Genomic DNA, 20,666 nt, shown 5'->3' with positions numbered 1-20,666 from the left:
CATCCGCGTAGCAGCGATACTGAAGGTTGTGGTGGCGGATGATTTTTACAAGGGGGAGCATATAGAGGATGAAGAGGAGGGGACCAAGCACCGAACCCTGGGGGACGCCTTGGGACAGAGGAGCAGCGGAGGAAGTGCAGTTATTGATATGGATGAACTTGTGTCTGTTGGTGAGGTAGGATTTCCGCCAGGAGAGTGCAGTGTCGGTGATGTTGAGTGAGGATTCCAGGCGGGACAGCAGGATGGTGTCGAACGCTGCTGTGAGGTCGAGGAGGATGAGGATGTTGAGGTTGCCGGAGGAGAGGAGGAGGTCGTTAGTGATTCTGAGGAGGGCTGTTTCTGTGCTATGTTTTGTGCGGAATCCTGATTGAAAGGGTTCAAACAGGTTATTGGAGCTGAGGTGGGATTTTAGTTGGGAGGCTACAACACGTTAGAGTAGTTTTGGGGGAGATTCGAGATGGGCCGGAAGTTGGACATGATGTCAGGTGTGAGTTCAGGTATTTTCAGTATGGGTGTAACAGCAGCCAGTTTGAGTGAGGGGGGGACTGATCCAGAGCAGAGGGAGGAGTTAATATGAGTTAATGATTGTGGTTATGAGTTGGGAGATGGGAGGGAGGCATTCCCTGACAAATTGTATTGGTATGGGGTCCAGAGTGCAGGTGGAGTTCATTCCAGCCATGAGGGTGGACAGTTGCATTGGGGTCACAGGGGAGAACCAGGATAGGGGCTGTGAGGTGAAGGGGGGGAGCCAGGAGGGGAGATGGGGAGGGCTGCTGAGGAGGTCAGGTTTCTATAAATGCTGTAGATTTTGGATTGAAAGAACGAGAGGAAAGAATTGCACTGTGCGGTTGTGAAGGATGGGGTGGCGTTGTCACAGGGTTTAAGGAGTGTGCTGATGGTGGAGAACAGAGCCTTGCTGGAGCCGGAGTGTATCAGTTGTGAGTAGTAGGTGGACCGGGCTGCTTTGAGTGTGTTATTGTACTGATGTAGTTAGTCGGTGTAGGCATAGAGATGAACTGTTTGAGTGGTTTTCTTGTGAAGGCATTCCAGTTGGCGTTTTTGTGATTTCATTTGGCGGAGTTCGGGGTGTACCAGGGAGCTGAATGTGTGAAAGAGACAGTTTTGGGGGGCCAGTTTATTAAGACAGGAGGAGAGGGTGGTGTTGTAGTAGTCCACCAGTTGACATGGATTGTCAGGGGGGGGGGGGGAGGCAGACATCTTGCAGGTAATGCAGGCTGAGAGTGCTGAGGGAGACAGGGATTTGAGGTTTCTGAAGGTTACATTTATAACGTGTTATTAGTATTGGGGAATATTATGTGTGTTGTGATGTTTGTGCTGGAGCCAGTGTTAATTTCGTCAACGAAAACTATGACGAAAAATGTTCGTCAACGACCTTTTTTACATGACTAAGACGAGACGATGACGAGCTAAAAATAGATTCTTGATAACGAAAATTTGACGAAATGTATATTTAGTTTTCGTTGACGAGACGAGACGGGACTAAGGTGTTAATGGTGGACTATCGGACATTCAAAATGCAGGGTATTTCCCCCCAAGTGTCCGTCTTGTCTGTCAAAATGCATCTTACATTTCTAACTTGCAATATCATTATTTCCGCTCTCTTCACTCCAGAAGAGCGATCTCCCTCTCTCTCTGTGTGCGGGGGCGGGGCCTAACAGACACGCTGCAGCGGCACACAGATCTGCCGGGGACGGAGCGTTCAGAGAGTATAGAGACACTACAAGGCTCGATGTGGACAAAGCTCGTTTGCCATGTTTTCGCGTTAGCGCGTTGACACGAGTAGAGTAGTCTGTCCAAACAGCCGGCCAAAAGGCGTCATATTCAGTCGGAGAAATGCACAATTTTTGACTTCCTTAACTCGTAGCTCTGTTGCCCCAATTACGAGTAACGTTATCACATCAGGTATGCAGAGGTGGGAGAAGTACTCAGATATTGTAGCTAAGTAAAAAAATACCATAGTGTAGGAAGAGTTCCTCAAGTCAAAGTATGATCATCAAAATATATTTAAAGTAGCAACAGTAAAAGTAGTCATTGTGCAGATTGGTCCATTTCAGAATAATATATATGATATGTTTTATAATGATTGATCATTAAAGTGTTCTCAAAGCTAGTAAAGGTGCAGCTAGTTTGAAGGACTTTGTATACTGCAGGGTAGCTTGTGAATTTACTAAAGTCTGAGTTAACACTTGATTATATTTCACATCATTCATCCACATCTGTAAAGTAACTAAAGGTATTAAATACATGTAGTGGAGTAGAAGTACACAGTAGCAAAACATTTAAATACTCCAGTAAAGTACAAGTACCTCAACATTTTACTCAAGTACAGTACAATATTTTAACATAATTATATATATATTTCATTTATTTCACATTTAAATAAAGCAATTAATTCGGTTAACAATTTGTTAGTTTTTTCCTTTAAAAAATAACAAAAAGTAAATACAAGAATACCGTTAAAGTACCGGATCGATAAGCAGTATTGATAAGACTAGTAGTACCGTAGAAAACCTTAACGATACCCATCCCTAGATATTACACAAGTAAAGTGTTAAGAGAGTGAAATGTTGCTTTACGAATTTCAACACTTGATGCTGTCACCTTGATTACAATTTCAGATACCTGTATTTGCCTAACTGAATTGGTTTAAAGAGAAAACATTTTGACTAAAAGTTGACTAAAATGTAATTTTTCATCGACTAAAAGTAGACTAAAACGTTTTGAGTTTTCGTCGACTAAAACTAGACTAAAACGTTTTGAGTTTTCGTCGACTAAAACTAGACTAAAACTATGAAGGATAGAAATGACTAAAATGTGACTAAAACTAATAACCATTTTCGTCTAAAGACTAAGACTAAGACTAAATCAAAAACAGCTGCCAAAATTAACACTGGCTGGAGCCGCTTTATCCAAAACAGCACTCCGGTTAGAGAGTTGACACGGAGACAGCAAGTACAGTCGTTGGACTTTATATTAGATTGGTTCTGATCATCAACACAGAATACATCATGTTTGATGTGGAATCACATACAGGATATTGAATGGGTTTGATGAGGATGATGATAATTATAATGACAACGTAGAGTAGAGAATGAATGTTTTATTCTTCACGAACGCATTCTCTCTGTGACGATGGTAATTATGCATGTGACGATGCGACCGCAATAATGTCCTGTCATGAACGCACATGTGCAAACAGCTCGAGGACCCGCAGTTGCGCTACTTTAGCTGTCCCTTAATGTGCCTGACTAAAACACGAACGATATAACGCAGATCAAGGAAAACAAGGGGAATTTACAACAGCCGCCCCCAGAATAGCATAGCTATTATGTACAACAGAATAAATTCCCTAAGGTGCAGCAGAAGTCCCTGGATCAGCATCGTCGTCCGGTAGAGCTGGTAGCTGCACAAGGCGTGCCACGGGTCGCAGGTACGTCTTGTCCCCGACTTGAACCTCAGCCGACCGGATGCATCCATCAGCACTGGCATTCAGCTTGACGACCCTTCCCACTGGCCAGTGGGCACGTGGAAGCTGAGGATCAACTATCATCACGACAGTACCTTGGAGAAGACCATCAGTGTGCTGCCACCACTTCTGGCGGACTTGAAGGGATGGCAAGTAGCTTCTGATGAACTGCACCCAGAAGTGGTCAACCATCATTTGACAATGACGCCACCGCCTCTTGCTGAGGGTGTCTGTAGCGTATGACACTTGTTGAAGGGAGGCATCCCGCCGCCCCATCAGCAACATGCTTGGCGTCACAGGATCTGGATCTGCGAGGTCTGATGACACATAGCCTAAGGGTTTGGCATTTAAGATACCTTCCACCTCAACTAACAAGGTGAGGAGGACTTCTCCCTGGAGAGACTGAGTGCCGATCACCACTTGTAGAGCCTTCTTTACCGATTGTATCTCGCGCTCCCAGGCACCACCAAAGTGGGGAGATGCTGGAGGGTTAAAGCGAAACTTGATCTGTTTCTTGGCAAGTTCCTCTTGCAGTTGGGGCATCATTCCAGCAAACGCCTCCTCAAGCTCCCTAGCTGCTCCTTGGAAGTTTGTCCCCTGATCTGAGCGAATCTCGAAGGGGGTGCCTCGCCGAGCGATGAATCGCCTCAAGGCCAAGAGGAAAGCATCTGCATCGATGCTATTAAGCAGATCTAGGTGGACACAGCGAGTGGTGAGACATTTAAAGATGACTCCCCACCGTTTTTCACTGCGCCGCCCTACCTTGACAGTATATGGCCCAAAACAGTCGACCCCAGTAGAGAAGAATGGAGGCTTGAGGAGCCGCAGACGGGCAGAAGGCAAGTCGGCCATAATCGGTATCACTGGCTTCCCTTTCCACTTCCTGCATCCAGTGGAAGTCCTCTGATGATGCTTGACGGCCTGTCTCCCACGCAGGACCCAGTACTGGCGCCTAGTCTCAGCAAAGACCCTGTCGGGCCCTGGATGGAGCAAGTGCTCGTCCATGTCCTTAATAAGGAGTTTTGTGACTGCATGGCTGGGATCGAGAACGATGGGGTGAACTTCCATAGCACAGGAAGTCTCCATGCGGCGAAATCTTCCGCCGACGCGGATCAGACCCATTGCAGGATCAATCTCCGGTGAAAGCATACTGAGCTTACTGCCAGGTTTTACTGTTTTGCCAGCCTTGAGACACTCAATCTCCTCTTGGAAGCATTCTGCTTGGCTGCGCTGCAACAGGAGGCTTTCAGTGTCACGCAGGTCAGACTGAGGCAAGGAAGGGTCAGTTGCCGCCCCGTGAAGGAACTGCTTGGTCACACACCCTCCATCGATGAGCTTTTGGATCTCTGCTTTGTGAACTTTGGCCTTAGCTGGATCTTTAATGAGTCTGCGCTCGGTGCTGCGAAGCATTGGCATAATTGTTTCAGGAGTGGCCATTAAGGGTGGAGCGTCCCTGACGCGGGGAAGAGGTGTAGCATACCTTAGTGTGTCGCCCACCTTCACCCTCTCAGTGCGGGCTTCCAGGATACTCACGGCTTCCTGGTCAAATCGGGACCGTACTACTAGCCTTCACTCTTGAACGGGAGTACATCAAGCTGCCAGAGACGTTCAACATGTTGGTTGAGGTTATCTGCTGCTGGCTTGACAGATGTGAAGTAGCATGAAGTTGACTGAGATGTTAGCCCATCTGGACCCTGAAGTGCCCAGCCGAGTGCTGTATTGATGGCTGTGAGTCCACCTTTGGGGCCGACCCTGACTGGCTCCCTGGCTGTGATCAGGTGGGTGCAATCCGAGCCAATTAGCAGTAGCGGCTGAACCTTACTAAAGTTCTTCAGCAGAAGCCCCTTCAGGTGGTGATAACGCTTCTGGAGTGCTGTCACAGGGTAGGACTGCTCTGATAAGGCTATCTGACCCGCTGTAAAGGCACCCGTAATGAGATGCTGCTTAGAGGCTGTGTCAGAGAGGCCACATGGAAGTCAACAGACTCACCAGTGAGGCTGGCCACATCTTTGCGGATGGTCTGCAGAAAGAGAGACTCAGCTTCACCTTTGAGTCCCAGTTGTTGAACTGCAGCTGGCAGTATCATCGTTCGTTCAGCTCCATCGTCCAGGATCGCGTAGGTGTCAAGAGACTTGTCCCCATGGCTGATGATGACTGGCACCACCTTGAGGTAGACCTTCCCTCCTTGCTTGGAGTTGTAGAGCACAGCACGATTCTTTTGCGTGATGAGGTAGACACGTGGACTTGGCTTAGTAACACAATGGAGAACTCTGAGGTGTATTTCCTGGCACTCACTGCATGCTTTCTTTAAGTTACAAGCTTCTTGCTGGTGGTTGGTGCGACCGCAGTTACGACAACGTTTGCCTTCTACTATCCATTTTTCAACCTTCTCCTGAGAGCACTGGATGATGTTTGAACACTGTGACAGGTAATGCTCATCACTCTTACAGAAAAGACACATCCTCTTGAATTTCTGCTGCTTAGCCTCTGGCCGAGTCGTCTCTGAAGGATGACAGTTTTCAGCTTCAGACTTGTCAGAGCCATGGTAAACTGAGACCTGATGGTTGCGAGGCCTTGGTGCAGGAAATTGATTGTCTCTTTTAGGGGGCTGTGTACCTTCACTCCGATGGCGCTGTGCCATCCTTTCGGACAGTCGTTAAGCTTCGGCCTTCCCCCTTACCCAGTTGGAGAGGTCGCGGAGGTTGTACGGGTTTAGGCTGTTTGTGTTAAGGCGACCTTGAACCTGTAGATGCTCCACGAAGCCGTCCCTTGAATGCTTAGGGAGCTTGCTAAGGAGCCGATCGACATGGCCAGTCGACATCACTTCCATCCCGTTGGGTCCCTCCAGCGACGTCAACATACCTACTAATAGGTCAACGCTTAGCGCGAAGCTCTGGAATGCTTTGGTATCTCCAGCTTTGATGTCAGGAGAGTTCAGTATAGTTGCGATCTCGCTTTGTACGAGCTGGTGTGGCTGTCCATATTGCCGCTGTAAGGCCTGCATGGCGGCCGTGTAAGGCTGGGCGTAATGCCTGCAGGACTGGGCTATTAGCTGGGCCTCATCCAGAACTAGTTGTTGAGAACACGGTACGGTACATGGTCACTGAGTAAGTGGTGCAGCCGGAACATATTGATTTGCTGCGGATGTCGTCGTCATAGACTGATATGGGATTTGTGTGGCCGCCTGCATGCTGCCATACATGGTTGCCACAGGAGGAGGCACAGGCTGGTATGGCTGGTGAGCAGGCTGGTACCTTGTAGTTGTCGGCAGTTGTTGGCCAACGTGACCGGCTGCCTGCATCCCTTGGACGATAGGTGACGACATAACCGTGCTTCTAGCCAGAAGTGCTGTTGGCTTAGAAACAGCTCCCAACAACCGTGCAGATGTGACTGTTGGTGGTAGAGACTGAGTTAATATGCTTCTCTCCTGCTTCTGACTCGGCATGAAGGCTGGGAGGGCTTGAGACTGGAATGTCGCTGTAGTCGTCCACAGCAGTGTTGTCGTTGGCAGCTTATCCTGATGCTTGGTGGCTTGTCCCAGCTGGATGGATAACGGCTGCTGCTGTAAGATGCGGTTATCTGCTTGTGAGTCCAACCAGTGTGAGTGGGTTGGAAGTGGATGTGACGAGAGGGGGCCAGATCCGTTCTCACTGAGGCTGTATTCTGACAATTGGTGACTGTGGCAGCTCTGCTCTGAGGGAGATGGCAGTCGAGGCATCACACACATATTCTGCAGGTCAGGCATGCTGCTAGCATATGGTGCCATGTCCCACAAATGTGCCTTATTTGCTGCTCCTGGCAGAACCCGGTTTGCAGTGACCGCAGCTGTCGCGCACTGTCATATTGGAGGGGGGTAGGATTAGGCAAGAGAGACTGTGGTAAACTGACCTTATAGCCTTGCAGGTGTGTTGGAAGCTGTCGCTGTCTTCCTCCATGAGCTCCAATCGTAGCTGCTGCTGTTTCCTGTGCATCCATGGCGCTGTCGTGGGTGAAGCTCTCCGGCTCGAAGGACCAATATTGGGGAATCTTATGTGTGTTGTGATGTTTGTGCTGGAGCCGCTTTATCCAAAACAGCACTCCGGTTAGAGAGTTGACACGGAGACAGGAAGTACAGTCGTTGGACTTTATATTAGATTGGTTCTGTTCATCAACACAGATTTCAACATTTGCTTCACTTTTTACACCCTGAGGTTGGCCCTTGCGTGTAATACATCAAAGGTTTCTACTTCTCATGCTAAGCTAAGCTAACTGGCTGCTGGTACTACCTTTTATAGTTGGCAAGCAACCATGAAATTGGTGTCATTTAATTCTTAGAGAAAACGCAAACAAGTGATGTTCCCACACTGTTCTTTATAAACACCCTTATCTCCCTCCCCCCATTGCACCTCATAATGTAATTTGACTGATATTCACGTTGACAGTATATATTTGATCAATTGTTGTTGGCGATTAGGCAGTAGCTTCTTTGCATACCATACCATCTGGCTCCTGATTGGTCACCTACCCCTTCAGCAGAGTTGTGAGGAATGGACTGTTCTGTGTTTCAGTCTGGTGGGCACAGCGCAGCAGACACTGGCAGCGCTGAGCTGGAGCAGAAGTTTCTGGACAACGCCAAAGATGTGGTGGAGTTCAGCGCTGGCTCACAGCCATACTCCCTCAGTTTCCAGGGTAAACAAATATTGTGCAATGGAGTTTTTTGAATTTTCATACATTAAAGTTGGGGTAGGTAAGTTTGAGAAACCGGCTCGAGATACACTTTTTGTTATATTCCATGGAATGCTCTTAACATCCCGATAGCAATGAATATCTTAAGTGCTTTGACAAAAAATCCATAAAAAACCGTCATCTGTGGAAGCTGCAGTACTGTAAAAAGCACGACCAGTCATTTTAGCCGGCCCGGCTAAAACAACTGGATGGCCTACCTGCCTGTCAGCCTTCCATCTGTGCACAAACTTATCTCGTGCCCTCATTGGTCATGTGCGCGTTTGTGTTGGACTCTGTAAGGAAGTGGCAGATTTTTTCCGGCTGTGTATTTTCAAATTCTAGCGCACTCGAGCTGGTTTCTCCAAAATTACCTACCCCACCTTTAAAGCAGTACAATAATCGTTTTACTGTTCCTCAGACTTGATCCAAACAAACAAGCAGTACGGCACAAAGAGGGTTGTGAAAAGACGGCCCCGGTTCGTCTCTGCAGCTGATGTTAGGGCAAAGAACACAAGGTGCGTTATCCAAACTAAAATATGTTGGACCAACTTATGGAACATTGTTATTCAAACCACCATAAGATGAAACTAACCCTTATTCTTCTTTGCTTTATAACAACAGAAGGCCTCTCGCTCAATCAGGCACTTTACCGGATCACTGGGACAAGACACAGATTTCTCAAACAGGATACAAGGTATTCATAATGTTCAGCAACATCAATCATATTGGACTATATCAAATAATATGAAAAGTTCTCCTTGTAGGTCACAGGTCTTTGAAGGGTAAGGATCTGAGATGCAAGGACACAAAAACACCAACAAGTTTATTTCTAGTTACTTACACATGCATATCTAATACTACAGGTACTACAGGCAATGGTGACTGGCCATAAAGAATACTTTCATACACATTTCATTTCAAACCTTTAGACACATAGATCCCCAGGTTACACCTTGTTTAATTCGAATCACACTAGAAATAGCAAGCTTCCAAGACAGCAACAAAACAGAAGTCAGAAAAAGCCAGTCTGGTTACTCAGATGAAATCGTATTTTGGTAAGTTTCATGCTGCATGCCCAAGGGATGCGTCCTGGCCAATCACTTATTATTTCACAGTTCTGTATGATAAAGCCTTTATAGACCCCCATTTTGTTTACCTTGCTTTGTGGCTGTAATTTCTTTGGTGTACTATCACCTTTTACAAAGACCAAAATAAAATGGATTGTGATTATTTCCATAATCAAGCAGCCCTAGTGGGACTGATGTGAAGCCCCCCCCCCCCTGCAGAGCCACAGGTCCCGTCCAACGTGCCCCCGCTGAAAAATCAGCTGACATGAACCACACCTGAAACAGCTCCCTCTGGTGGACAAACTGCTTCCTGTTAGTGTTGGAATTAAAGAGGCCATATCATGCTCATGTTCAGGTGTATATCAGTATGTAGTAGGGGTGTAACGGTTCACAAACATTTCGGTTCGGTACGTACCTCGGTTTTTAGGTCACGGTTCGGTACGTTTTCGGTACAGCAGAAAAATTATCACAAAACTTAAAATATTTGTTGGGGTTTTTTAATTATTATTAAATTGTAAATAATGTATTCACTCAAATAAATACAAAATATAATAAAATAAACATTAAGGTGCAGCATTTCGATGAACTGAAATAATCTGTATTTGAACTTTACTGTACTAGTACTCACAAAACTTAAACTATTTGTTTTGGTTTTTTAATTATTATTAAACTGTGAATATTCACTCAAATAAATACAAAATATAATAAAATAAACATTAAGGTGCAGCATTTCGATGAACTGAAATAATCTGTACTGTACTAGTAATCCCCTAAGCATGACATTAGGACTTGCTTGCTTGTCATTGTATTTTCATGTTTTTTTTAAGAAAAATTAACTCGTCCACATTGCTTGCCGAAAAGGCAGATCTGCTGGCACTAACAATGTCTCCTGCTGTGGAGAACACCCTCTCGCTAGGGACAAAGGTAGCAGATACAGCCAGGTTGCGCTTTGCTAACATGGCAACATAAGGATATTTGGCGTTTGTAATAGCTTTGGCTCGGTCTGAACTTTTTTTGAGTGGTGGAGGCTTAAATGCTAGTGGGAGTTGGGTTTGCACTTTAGTCATTTTTCTTTTGGTACCGGTGATATTCACGTTCGGGTGATGCCTTTTCAAATGAGTGTGCAAGTTTGATGTATTGCCAGCCGCGTAACCAATTTTAGTTAAACAATGCCGACAAACAGCTTTGGTTCGGTCGACCTGTCTTTGTCCGTCATCCTTGTACGTAACTGCGAAACCAAAATGTTCAGAGACTTCAATGATGCTGGAGGATTTTCGAGCTCAACTTTGTCTGCGTTCGCCATTTCGCTAGTTCCTCAAATTACTGACTAAATTTGAACGCATCCCTGTGACCAGCTCTCATAGTATGCCTCTCGTCCAATGAAATGACTTGGTCGCTCTATGATGCGATGAACCCAATGTGAGAAAATTATACCGAATGCTGCGACGCAGCACCTGAGATTACTTCCAAAAAGTTGTTCACGTTCTCCATTGTTTACATTTAACGTTATATTCGTTCGGTACACGTGTACCGAACCGAAGGGCTCATACCGAATATTTTCGGTCCGAATACGTATACCGTTACACCCCTAGTATGTAGTGGTGTCTCTACTTTAAAGAGTCCTCTCCTGCTGATGTTCAGGTGTATATCAGTATGTAGTGTCTCTACTTTAAAGAGTCCTCTCCTGCTGATGTTCAGGTGTATATCAGTATGTAGTGTCTCTACTTTAAAGAGTCCTCTCCTGCTGATGTTCAGGTGTATATCAGTATGTAGTGTCTCTACTTTAAAGAGTCCTCTCCTGCAGATGTTCAGGTGTATATCAGTATGTAGTGTCTCTACTTTAAAGAGTCCTCTCCTGCTGATGTTCAGGTTTATATCAATATTTAGTGTCTCTACTGGGACATGTCTCCATGCTTTAATTTTCATATCAGTATTTAGTGTCTCTACATGTCTCCATGCTTTAATGTTCAAAAAGCTCTTTATTTTTTCTCATACTGCCTGTGCTGCAGCACCTCTTTTCACCCTCTGTCTGAAACCAGAGCCCAGTCTGCTCTGATTGGTTAGCTGGCCGGCTCTGTTGTGATTGGTCAACCGCTTAGAGATGTCCCGCCCCTTAGCCTACCACATACAATAGGTTCATCCCAATGTCCCTCCTCGACTCCTCTCTCCTCTCTCCTTGGTGACTTGACCCAGAAATCGACCGGGACACGCCATGTTGAAGGACGTCCCAATCGCTTAAATGCACACGGAGGAGTCGAGGAGAGAGGAGGGAGAAGGCTTCCAGAGGAGACAAGAGGGAGGATACATGAGTGTAGACTACGCGGAGGTGTTTTCACTACTCGCGCATCAAAGCTCCGCCCCCAGCTGCACAGCCTCTGCTCAGACTTCAGATAATGGTTAACACAGCTCTACGTCAATTATGGGGTGTCATCATATGCCGTTTCCATGGAAACGCATCCCTCGCCATAAAACACGATGTCGCTGTAGCTCCAATGGACACGGTCCGGTCGTCCCACAATCTTCACCTGTATATCACCTCTCCATGCCTCAACAGCTCTACGTCAAATCTGACATCTCACCATATGCCGTTTCCATGGAAACGCATCCCTCGCCATAAAACGGTGGCGGTTTTCTCATAACTTCAGTGAAAATGCTCCAAACGGCCCAAAACTTCACAGGTTTGGTAACGATGCAGCCATCAACGCATCTAAGCGCATTATGGGATGTCATCAAATGCCGTTGGCATGGCGACAGATCATTCGCCATCAAGTTAGTTCAAAAGTTTGCAGTTCAAATATTCTGCTGCTTTTCCAAGCCTTTTTACTTTCTTTTCTTCTCTCATCACACATTCAAGCCCCCAGTGTTCATGTATCATTTCAATCTAAATTCTTCACTTTCTTCTTACACATTACATTTCAGCATAGCAGTTTAGCGTCAGCTTTTCAGCATAAAGCATTCCCACTAGCAATTTCTTCAGGAATTGCATTCTCTAGTTAAATGTTTAAAGTGCTTCAATAAGAGTAAAATATATAAATCTCTTAAACGAATGAGGAGATCATACTCTATAAAAACATTAAAGTGTGTGAAATATACTTACAAATTCAATAATAATGTTTTGATTATAAAAGAATAACTAACAGTTCTTACTTGCAGTTTTTGAGGCAGGTGTGGATAAAAACCAACAGAAGGTCAAACATTAAGGATATATACAAATACGGGTAGCATACCTAACTAATCCTATTAGTGATTTGTGTCTCTCTAATTATCCCTGGTCCTTTTCGCTCAATGGTGTGTTTACAGAGACATGTTTTGTTAACCCTTAGATGCATAAGTTGGTATTATTTGACCCGGTGAGGTGGTATTCTTGAAGTATCTTTGTAATTACATGTTTTTATCATTTTATATTCCAGCTATTCCTCAAAAAACATGTTTTGGATATCATGCCATTCAAATTTTAAATTTAAATTTTAAGAAATTGTAGTTTTTGTATTACTACCCCAAGCTTCCATAAGTGGGTATTTTTTGACCCGGTGAGGTGGTATTCTTGAAGTATCTTTGTAATTATATTTTTTTATCATTTCATATTCCAGCTATTCCTCAAAACATGTTTTGGATATCATGCCATTCAAATTTTTTATTTACATTTTAAGAAATTGTAGTTTTTGTATTACTACCCCAAGCTTCCATAAGTGGGTAAAAAATGACCCGCATGCATTTTCTATGGAATTTAGTTTTTTTTTCAAAATGTAAAAAAAACGTCTAAAATTATAAATAGTGAAAAATTAAATATAAAATATTTCTAGTGTGAACCAAAATATAATTATACAAGAGATTTTTTTCTTAACCAAAATGACAAAAATGGCATAAAAACACATATTATTCTAATACGGGTCCTTTTTGACCCACTTATGGAAGAGTGTAGGGTCCAGTCACTCGGGCATCTAAGGGTTAACAATTATTATACATTAAGTTTTGCATACCATGAATGGAACAAATAAAAATGAAATGAATCCATCAATTATTATTATTGTTATGATTGCTTTTATAACTTTAAATGACATTTTATACCTGGAAAAACAAATACAGGACCGAAAGTAATACATAGAATACTATAATAAAAGAGATGGATAGAAGAGATGGACGAAATCATTTCAATGTGAAACTAAATCCCAGGTTTGAAGGGATTTATGTGGAGTGAAGTCCAGTGACAGGTGATAAAACTGCGCGCACCAGAAGTAAAGGGCGTTGTTTATGATGACGCTGGAGTGAACGAGGACATCCCAACTCATACCTGAGGACTCCTAATGTGTTGGAGCGCTACACACTACACGAAAAAGAAAACCCCAAAAAGCATGATAGAGCCTCTTAAGATATACACGGGTGGTAACCAGTGGCGTTTTTATATGTACAAAAGTGGTGGGGCACAAAAAACTTAGATGTCTATATATAAGCTTCTGCAGTGACGTGCAGTGAGGTTCATGGCTGGTGAGGCACTGGCACTGACTCTTCAGGTTTACAAATATTATATTTTGACCTAAACCAAAATATAATATTATTTTCAAAAGCTTTTTTTGTCTGATGCTTCGATTGATTTTAAACAGACAGTTCAACAAAAGGATACCCAAAAAATGTAATTTTATCATTTAAATATTGAATTGTTCTCTCTTAGTAAGATCCCATTTTCAATAAAATTGCGGTCTTACCTTGACTTGAAGATGAAGTCCATTTGCCTATCCTTCTGGACAAAAATGTCTATTACTTTTTTGTAAAAGTCCTCCTTATGTTCTTGTAGTTTCAAAAGTCTATCATAAATCTAATCGATAGATTTATGATTAAAAAATTATAAAAGTAGGGTAGACATGTGGATATTATCCGGCTGAACAAAACGTGCATTTATCTAACAGGTACGTTTCCCACAGATCTTATTTCGAGCTATTTTCTAAAATCCTATGGAGAAATCTCATTGGTTTTTTGTGGAGGGAAGCCATGCGCAGCTTACTTCCGGGTTTTAGGACGCGTCACTGCAGCTCTCTCGTCTCCTCTTCACACACCACACTTTTCGCGGCACACATACTTACAGCCAATCAGCTCTGAATTATGTGAGATGACGTATGGTGGGGATGGCAGCTCAGTGCCCCTATGGTCATTATTTTTGTTGCCACACACATTAAATAGGAAAATACTCTGAGCATGCGCAGTGTAGTTTTTACAGTCACCGTTCACTTAGACAGTGAGAGGGAGGGGCATGATCAGGTTTTGTCCCACATGGCTCTAAACGGCTCAATAGGCACACACTGTAGACACTAATTAGAAGAACACAGACTAAAACAGCAATGTACAGACCAGTGACGTGTGGTGAGGTTCATGGCTGGTGAGGCACTGACTCTTTCAGAGTCAGATTTACAAATATTATATTTTGACCTTAATCGAAATATTCTGTTATTTTCAAAAGCTTTTTTAGTCTGATGCTTCGATTAATTTAACAGACCGTTCAACAAAAGGATACCCAAAATCTAAATATTAGATTGTTCTTCTTAGTAAGATCCCATTTTCATTACAGTTGTGGTCTTACCTTGACTTGAAGATGAAGTCCATGCTATCCTTCTGGACAACAATCTCTATTACTGTTTTGTAAAAGTCCTCCTTATCTTCCTCTAGTTTCAAAAGTCTAGTTTGTTGTTTGCGTCTACCGTCTCTGCGTAGAATAACAGTAGCAACAAGAACCTGTGGGCTCACGTGCGCGCCCTTCAGTGCGGCAGAGGTTATGGCTGCCTCTCCTGGTGCTTTTTTCATTGCCGTTGTACGATGAGACCAGCGAGCCTAAATATCATATATACGTGAAATAAGTTATTTAGAGACTATGGATGGCGAGGATAAATGTAATAAACGGATCTACAAACATTACATTGGTGACCTACAGTGAGATGGTAACAGGCATGCGCTTAGTGCCCGCTTTCCAGCCAGTTTCTGTGGGGTGACGCATTCTGAAGTGAGGCAGAGCTCATCTGTGCCTCACCTTACCCCACAGTAAATGGCTTGAGCGCGCTCACAAAATAAGTGGCCGCGCTAAATTAGTGCCCGCGCTCCAGCAAGTTACTGTGGGCTTACGTTAGGCAGAGCTCGTCCCTGCCTCACTTCTCATCGCTCCCGTAGCGGATCTCGGCAAATTTGCTGATTTTGACTATAAAAAGCGATTGGAATCATACAGAAATCACATTTACACAAGATCAGTGGAGACATTTTATTATTATTATTATTTAGTTTTTCTTTAATTGTTTTTCCGTTACATTGGACTTTGACAGGTGAGGCTCTGCCTCCACTGACTGCACGTCGCTGGTACAGACGAATCAGATGATTAAACATGATCTTAAAATATATTTTATATTTTTTTTAATTTTTTTTTTGCATTATTTGTAATCATTATTTGTGATACTTTCTGCTGACTTTCTGCTGACACTAGGTGGGGCTGTGCCTGCCCCTAATGACCAGTCGCCACTGGTGGTAACAAAACATTTCACGGTAAAATACTGAAACGTGCAAGCAAAGGTAGGACCCTCATTTTGGATGTTATAAACGAGAAGACCCATAAAAATGACGAGGCAAGAAAGAGAACAAAAAGGGTTGAGACACTGATAGGCTTAGCTATTTATTAGGATCCGGAGTAAATTTGACATTTACATTTTTGTATTGCCCATCAAGATAGCTCCTACTATACTGGTCTATACTGGTCTATGCACATTTTTGCCATAGGTAATAATCATTTATTTTCCCTTTGTGTTTACAGACAGTCTCCCTCCATCGCACCTCAGACGAATATTTGGAGATTGAAACCCTCTTCTGTAACACCATGAGAGGCTTTGACATCGTGAAAATAGAAAGGATTCAGAACAAAGCTCTTTGGGAAGCCTTTCAGTTGTACGTATATGATTTGAGAAGATTTGTGTTTGGCATCTGAACTTATTATCCAGCTGTGTGATTGTGTGTGTGATAGCTGGGTTTATCTTTGTATGTGCTCTCTGGTTGTTAAAGCCAGGCATTATAAAGAAATAAAGACAGATGTGAGCGTTCCAGCTCACGATAGGGATACAAATTACGGATGAAAAAGGTCGGTTTGGAAAACAAGCAACGTTTATTTCAAACTGAGGGCGTCAACACAAAAGGGAACATCGGTCTGCTCCTCTATTTCCGGACGTGGCTTGGAGAGTGACGGGGTGTTTCTCAATCTCGAGTAAAGCTGCTCCAGAGCCACTATTTCAAGCATACTACGTCATCGAGTGCCGCCGAAGTACTGTTCCAATGTCCAGCATACTTGGAATTCTACCGAGCCCGGCGTACTTCGTTTGGAGAAATATCGAGGCTGCACATGTGTATACTCCGCGGTCCTAAAATCCCCACAATGCTTTGCGCACGGACCAATTTCCCCAAATCTGTGGCGGAAAATGTAAGGCGGGGCCTCTCATATGACGCACACCTGCACACTTGCTCGCCTGTTCCACTCTTCGTTTTCCGAATGCCAGGAAGTATTCTTGCCTCGTTTCTGAAGCAAGACGCTCGGAAGACATGTGCTACCAAGCAAGCGTACTCGAGATTGAGAAACACCCACGGTCCTCCTCTCAGGACCCAGTCTACTGCAAGAGCCCAGAACCAGGTTACCAGCATGCTTTTTACTGAGAGCCTAATTACCTGATTCTGATCAGCTGTCTGGTCTCCGGCTGAGCCACTCCCATCACTCCAGCATCCGGCGCTCCAACCACACCCCGCTGCCACAACAGATTTTCTGGTTGCAGTCGAATAATCCAAAAATCAGCTCCTAACGTCTATCCCTATCGTCTATCCCTTGACCTCTGAGTGAAACGTCACGGGGTTAAGGGATAGACGATAGGAGAATTCAAAAGGATTTAGGAGAAGAGACTGCGGTACTTTAGAGAATCCGACTGCACTTTCACTATCCGACGTGTTTATGATGCGCCAGCAGAGGTCATAAATGTGCGTCTGCTGCGGTGGGGAAACTATGGAAACTACAGTTTTCTATACAGCGGACTACAACATGGATGTTTAATAAGAACGAGGGACTACTGTAAACTCATCTAGAGACTCTGCACCGTGCTCTGATGCTGTTGTTTTATGCTTTATGAACGGGGACAACAGAGAAACATATTCTTCATGACCAAAGTTGGAATTGAAATAAAAAAGGAAAGTGAAACTTATGCTCGTCACCCTCTCCCTCCGGTCTACATTAATACAAATGATCCCAATACGTATGATTGTATGAAAAGATCTTAAAATCAATACAAATGTATTTATTATAAACGTTAGTCCTTAACATCTATCACTGTGTATATCACCATTCAAACATCTTTTAAAAGTTGAACAAACCCCACACAGCTCAGTAAAGACTGTGAAATGTTGACTTTATTTGATCATTTCAGTAAAAACTAACGTTCATATTTCTCTTTTTGATTATAATACTGATGAACGTTCAAAACAAAGCACTTTGGCAACTTACCTTTCCATCCCCAAGGCCAAACTCCGGAGCTTTGGGGACAGAGCATTCTCTGTGGCAGCCCCGAAGCTCTGGAACTCCCTCCCCCAAGACCTCCGTGAGTCTGAGTCCCTAACCCTGTTCCAGTCCCGCCTCAAAACCCATCTCTTCAAGTCTGTATACCCATAAACCCCCCCTCCTCTCAACCAACTTCCTCCTGACTGCTTTTCTGTTTTGTTTTTTGTTTTTCTGTTTTGTTTTTGTTTTGTTGTTGTTTTATTGCCTGTCCTTGTCTGTCTACCCTTCCCCAAATGTAAAGCGTCTTTGGGTTCTAGAAAAAGCGCTATAAAAATAAAATTTATTATTATTATTATTACCACATACGTTTTAAAATGCTTAATAAGCACCGTAACTTTCATGATATCATTTCTCGGTCATAATCGGTTGTTTCCGTGAACGGCCGACTGTTGTGTGACGGCAAATGCTGCGGCTGCAAGGCATTGTGGGGCAGCATTTTCTCTCCTTTCGGTTAGGGAGGTCCAGTGGTTCCTAAGCTAAAGGAGGTTATAAAGGAAGTTTGAAACCTCCTTTCCTTTCATCTCGAGAATTTGAACGGCACTTATCATGGCTGCCACTGAGGGACTTCCGGGTCATTTCACTCCGTTAGGAAGGTTCCTAAGCTAAATGGACTATTCGACCGCAACCTCTGTGTTTCGTGGTACAAAGAGTAACGACCTGTGTCCACATATAGCACATTCTTTCCACACCCCCAACGTTACTCAGTCTCGCTTTTTACGTTAGCATGCATTCCTCAATGTATCAACTAGATTTAAATTCAAAGTCTAACTTGTTTGTTTTTTTAATAAAGGAAGAACAAACAGATGAAGGACAACAACAACGGGCACAATGTGACAGAAAAGAAGCTTTTTCATGGCACTAAATCTGAATATGTAGCCGTCATCTGCCACAAAAACTTTGACTGGAGAGTGTGTGGAGTTAATGGAACTGCTTTTGGCCAAGGTGAGATGAAGAACTAATCATTCCTGACTTGATAACATAACGTGCAGTTGTATTAAATAAAAAAGTGTTTGCTCTTAAGAGGATGGGAGTGTAACTTACAGTAGGTTATCCTAACATCCTACCATCACAGTCAACATGCAGACACATTTAAAGGCACAGACTCTTTTTTACCCCATATCCCTTGTTATAGCTGTCCATTAGTTTTTGTTTTTGTTTTTGTCATTGGTTTGGTAGTACATTTAATATCATTATATAGAGAAACCGGTATACACAAGAGGATTAGGGTCACGCGTAAATAACATTTTCTTTTTAATTCTGAGAAAAAGTTAATAAAGATACTAACATTTTGATTCTCTTCTCTGTCCAATCGTAGGCAGTTACTTTGCCCGGGACGCAAAATACTCCCACAGCTACACCGAGGACTCTCATGTAAAATCCATGTTCGTGTCGCGGGTGCTGGTGGGGGACTACACCAGAGGGAGCTCCAGCTACCGCAAACCTCCTTCCAAAGACGGGGGGGTCATCAACCTGTACGACAGCTGCGTCGACGATGAAATCAAGCCTTCAATCTTTGTTGTGTTCGATTCAAACCAGATCTACCCCGAGTACCTGCTGCAGTACAAGAGCACGCACCCACTGGTCTCTTTAGTTGCTGCTTCTGCACTGACACCAGTACCAGCACCAAGACGAGTACCAGCACAGATACTAGTACCAACACTGACACCATTCCCAGCACAGACACCAGCACCGACACCAGTACCAGCACCGACACCAACACCAGTACCAGCACCGACACCGAAAATAAATGTTAAATTGAATGGAAGGACAATTATAAATTGGAGGGACTAGAGCTCGAAAACCTTTTTTCATTGCAGTGTAACAGGTTATCAATCTAGCACATCAACATACCAAACTAATACATCGTCATACCAACCCAGTACATCGTCATAGCGACCCAGCACATCGTCATACCAACCCAGCACCTCCACAAACTACCCCTCAGTTAATTTCTTAAGGACAGGGATGAAGTGAGCACATGATGAGATTATGGAGCTTAGTGTGTACAGAGGGCTGTGAGTCATTTGAGGAATAGATTAAATATAGTAATGACAGCTGAACAGCACCCTTCAGAGAACCTGGAAAACAGCTTTTCCCCATGTTTCCTGTCTAACTGAGTAATGGGTACATCAGTCTTTAACTGGTCTAGTGATGAGGGATGAACTAAAAGGCAGCCAGGTAACAGGCCGTCACTGTGTGCCACTGACATGCTCAGTTTTAAATGTGTGTCCGACACCTTTATAGTTGGAGTCATTGTATTGGAGTCAAGAATCGTTGCTTATTGTTATCTTAAAGGTCCCATGTCATGCTTTTCCGGTTATTACCCGTCCCCTTGTGTGTTATGTAGCTTTTTCTGCATGTAAACGGTCTGCAAAGTCACAAACCCTCAAAGTACACCCTGTAGCGAGTAAAACTCTAACACAGAAAAGACCTGTCTATGCTGCCCCAGAACGCCTCGTTGGAGATTTTTCTTTTTCCATTTTTTTCTTCTGGGGTCGTAGTGACGTAAGGGGCTAGGTGACGTAATGGACCAATCCGCGGACTTCCTCACACACACACACACTCACTCAGCCTTATCTTTTCTCAGCCGCAGCTCTGCGGATTTCTCAGCCTGAGACAGCGAGACACAGCGAAACTCAGCCTGAACTCAGCCTGAGCACACACACACTCGTAGCCTGGCTGTGAGTTTGTGTGTGTGCTCAGGCTGAGTTTCGCGTTGTCTCGCTGTCTCGCAGACCCCATGCAGCAACCAGGAAACGACCCCAGTAATCCAGCTCACACTGTCCGCTCCAGCAGCGAGCCCCGCAACGTCCCGCCAACACGGCACCCAGACCCCACGCAGCATTCT

At 44.0% G+C, this 20,666-nt stretch overlaps 1 protein-coding gene across 1 annotated transcript in view; it reads left to right on the top strand.

Moving 5' to 3' along the window:
• The window catches only part of LOC117487004 (protein mono-ADP-ribosyltransferase PARP12-like), a 29,418-nt gene extending 9,224 nt beyond the window's left edge, over nucleotides 1–20,194 (top strand). Inside the window, exons 7-12 of the mRNA XM_034135640.1 lie at nucleotides 8,035–8,155; nucleotides 8,610–8,706; nucleotides 8,813–8,885; nucleotides 16,043–16,173; nucleotides 18,609–18,760; nucleotides 19,134–20,194. Of these exons, the coding sequence (XP_033991531.1) occupies nucleotides 8,035–8,155; nucleotides 8,610–8,706; nucleotides 8,813–8,885; nucleotides 16,043–16,173; nucleotides 18,609–18,760; nucleotides 19,134–19,609 (1,050 nt within the window). The 3' untranslated portion in view covers nucleotides 19,610–20,194. The remainder of the gene's footprint in view (nucleotides 1–8,034; nucleotides 8,156–8,609; nucleotides 8,707–8,812; nucleotides 8,886–16,042; nucleotides 16,174–18,608; nucleotides 18,761–19,133) is intronic.
• Nucleotides 20,195–20,666: the final 472 nt, after the last annotated feature.

The sequence above is a fragment of the Trematomus bernacchii genome, unplaced genomic scaffold, assembly GCF_902827165.1.
Source record: "Trematomus bernacchii unplaced genomic scaffold, fTreBer1.1, whole genome shotgun sequence".
Taxonomy (NCBI): Eukaryota; Metazoa; Chordata; class Actinopteri; order Perciformes; family Nototheniidae; genus Trematomus; species Trematomus bernacchii.
This window is presented reverse-complemented; position numbering and strand designations above follow the sequence as displayed.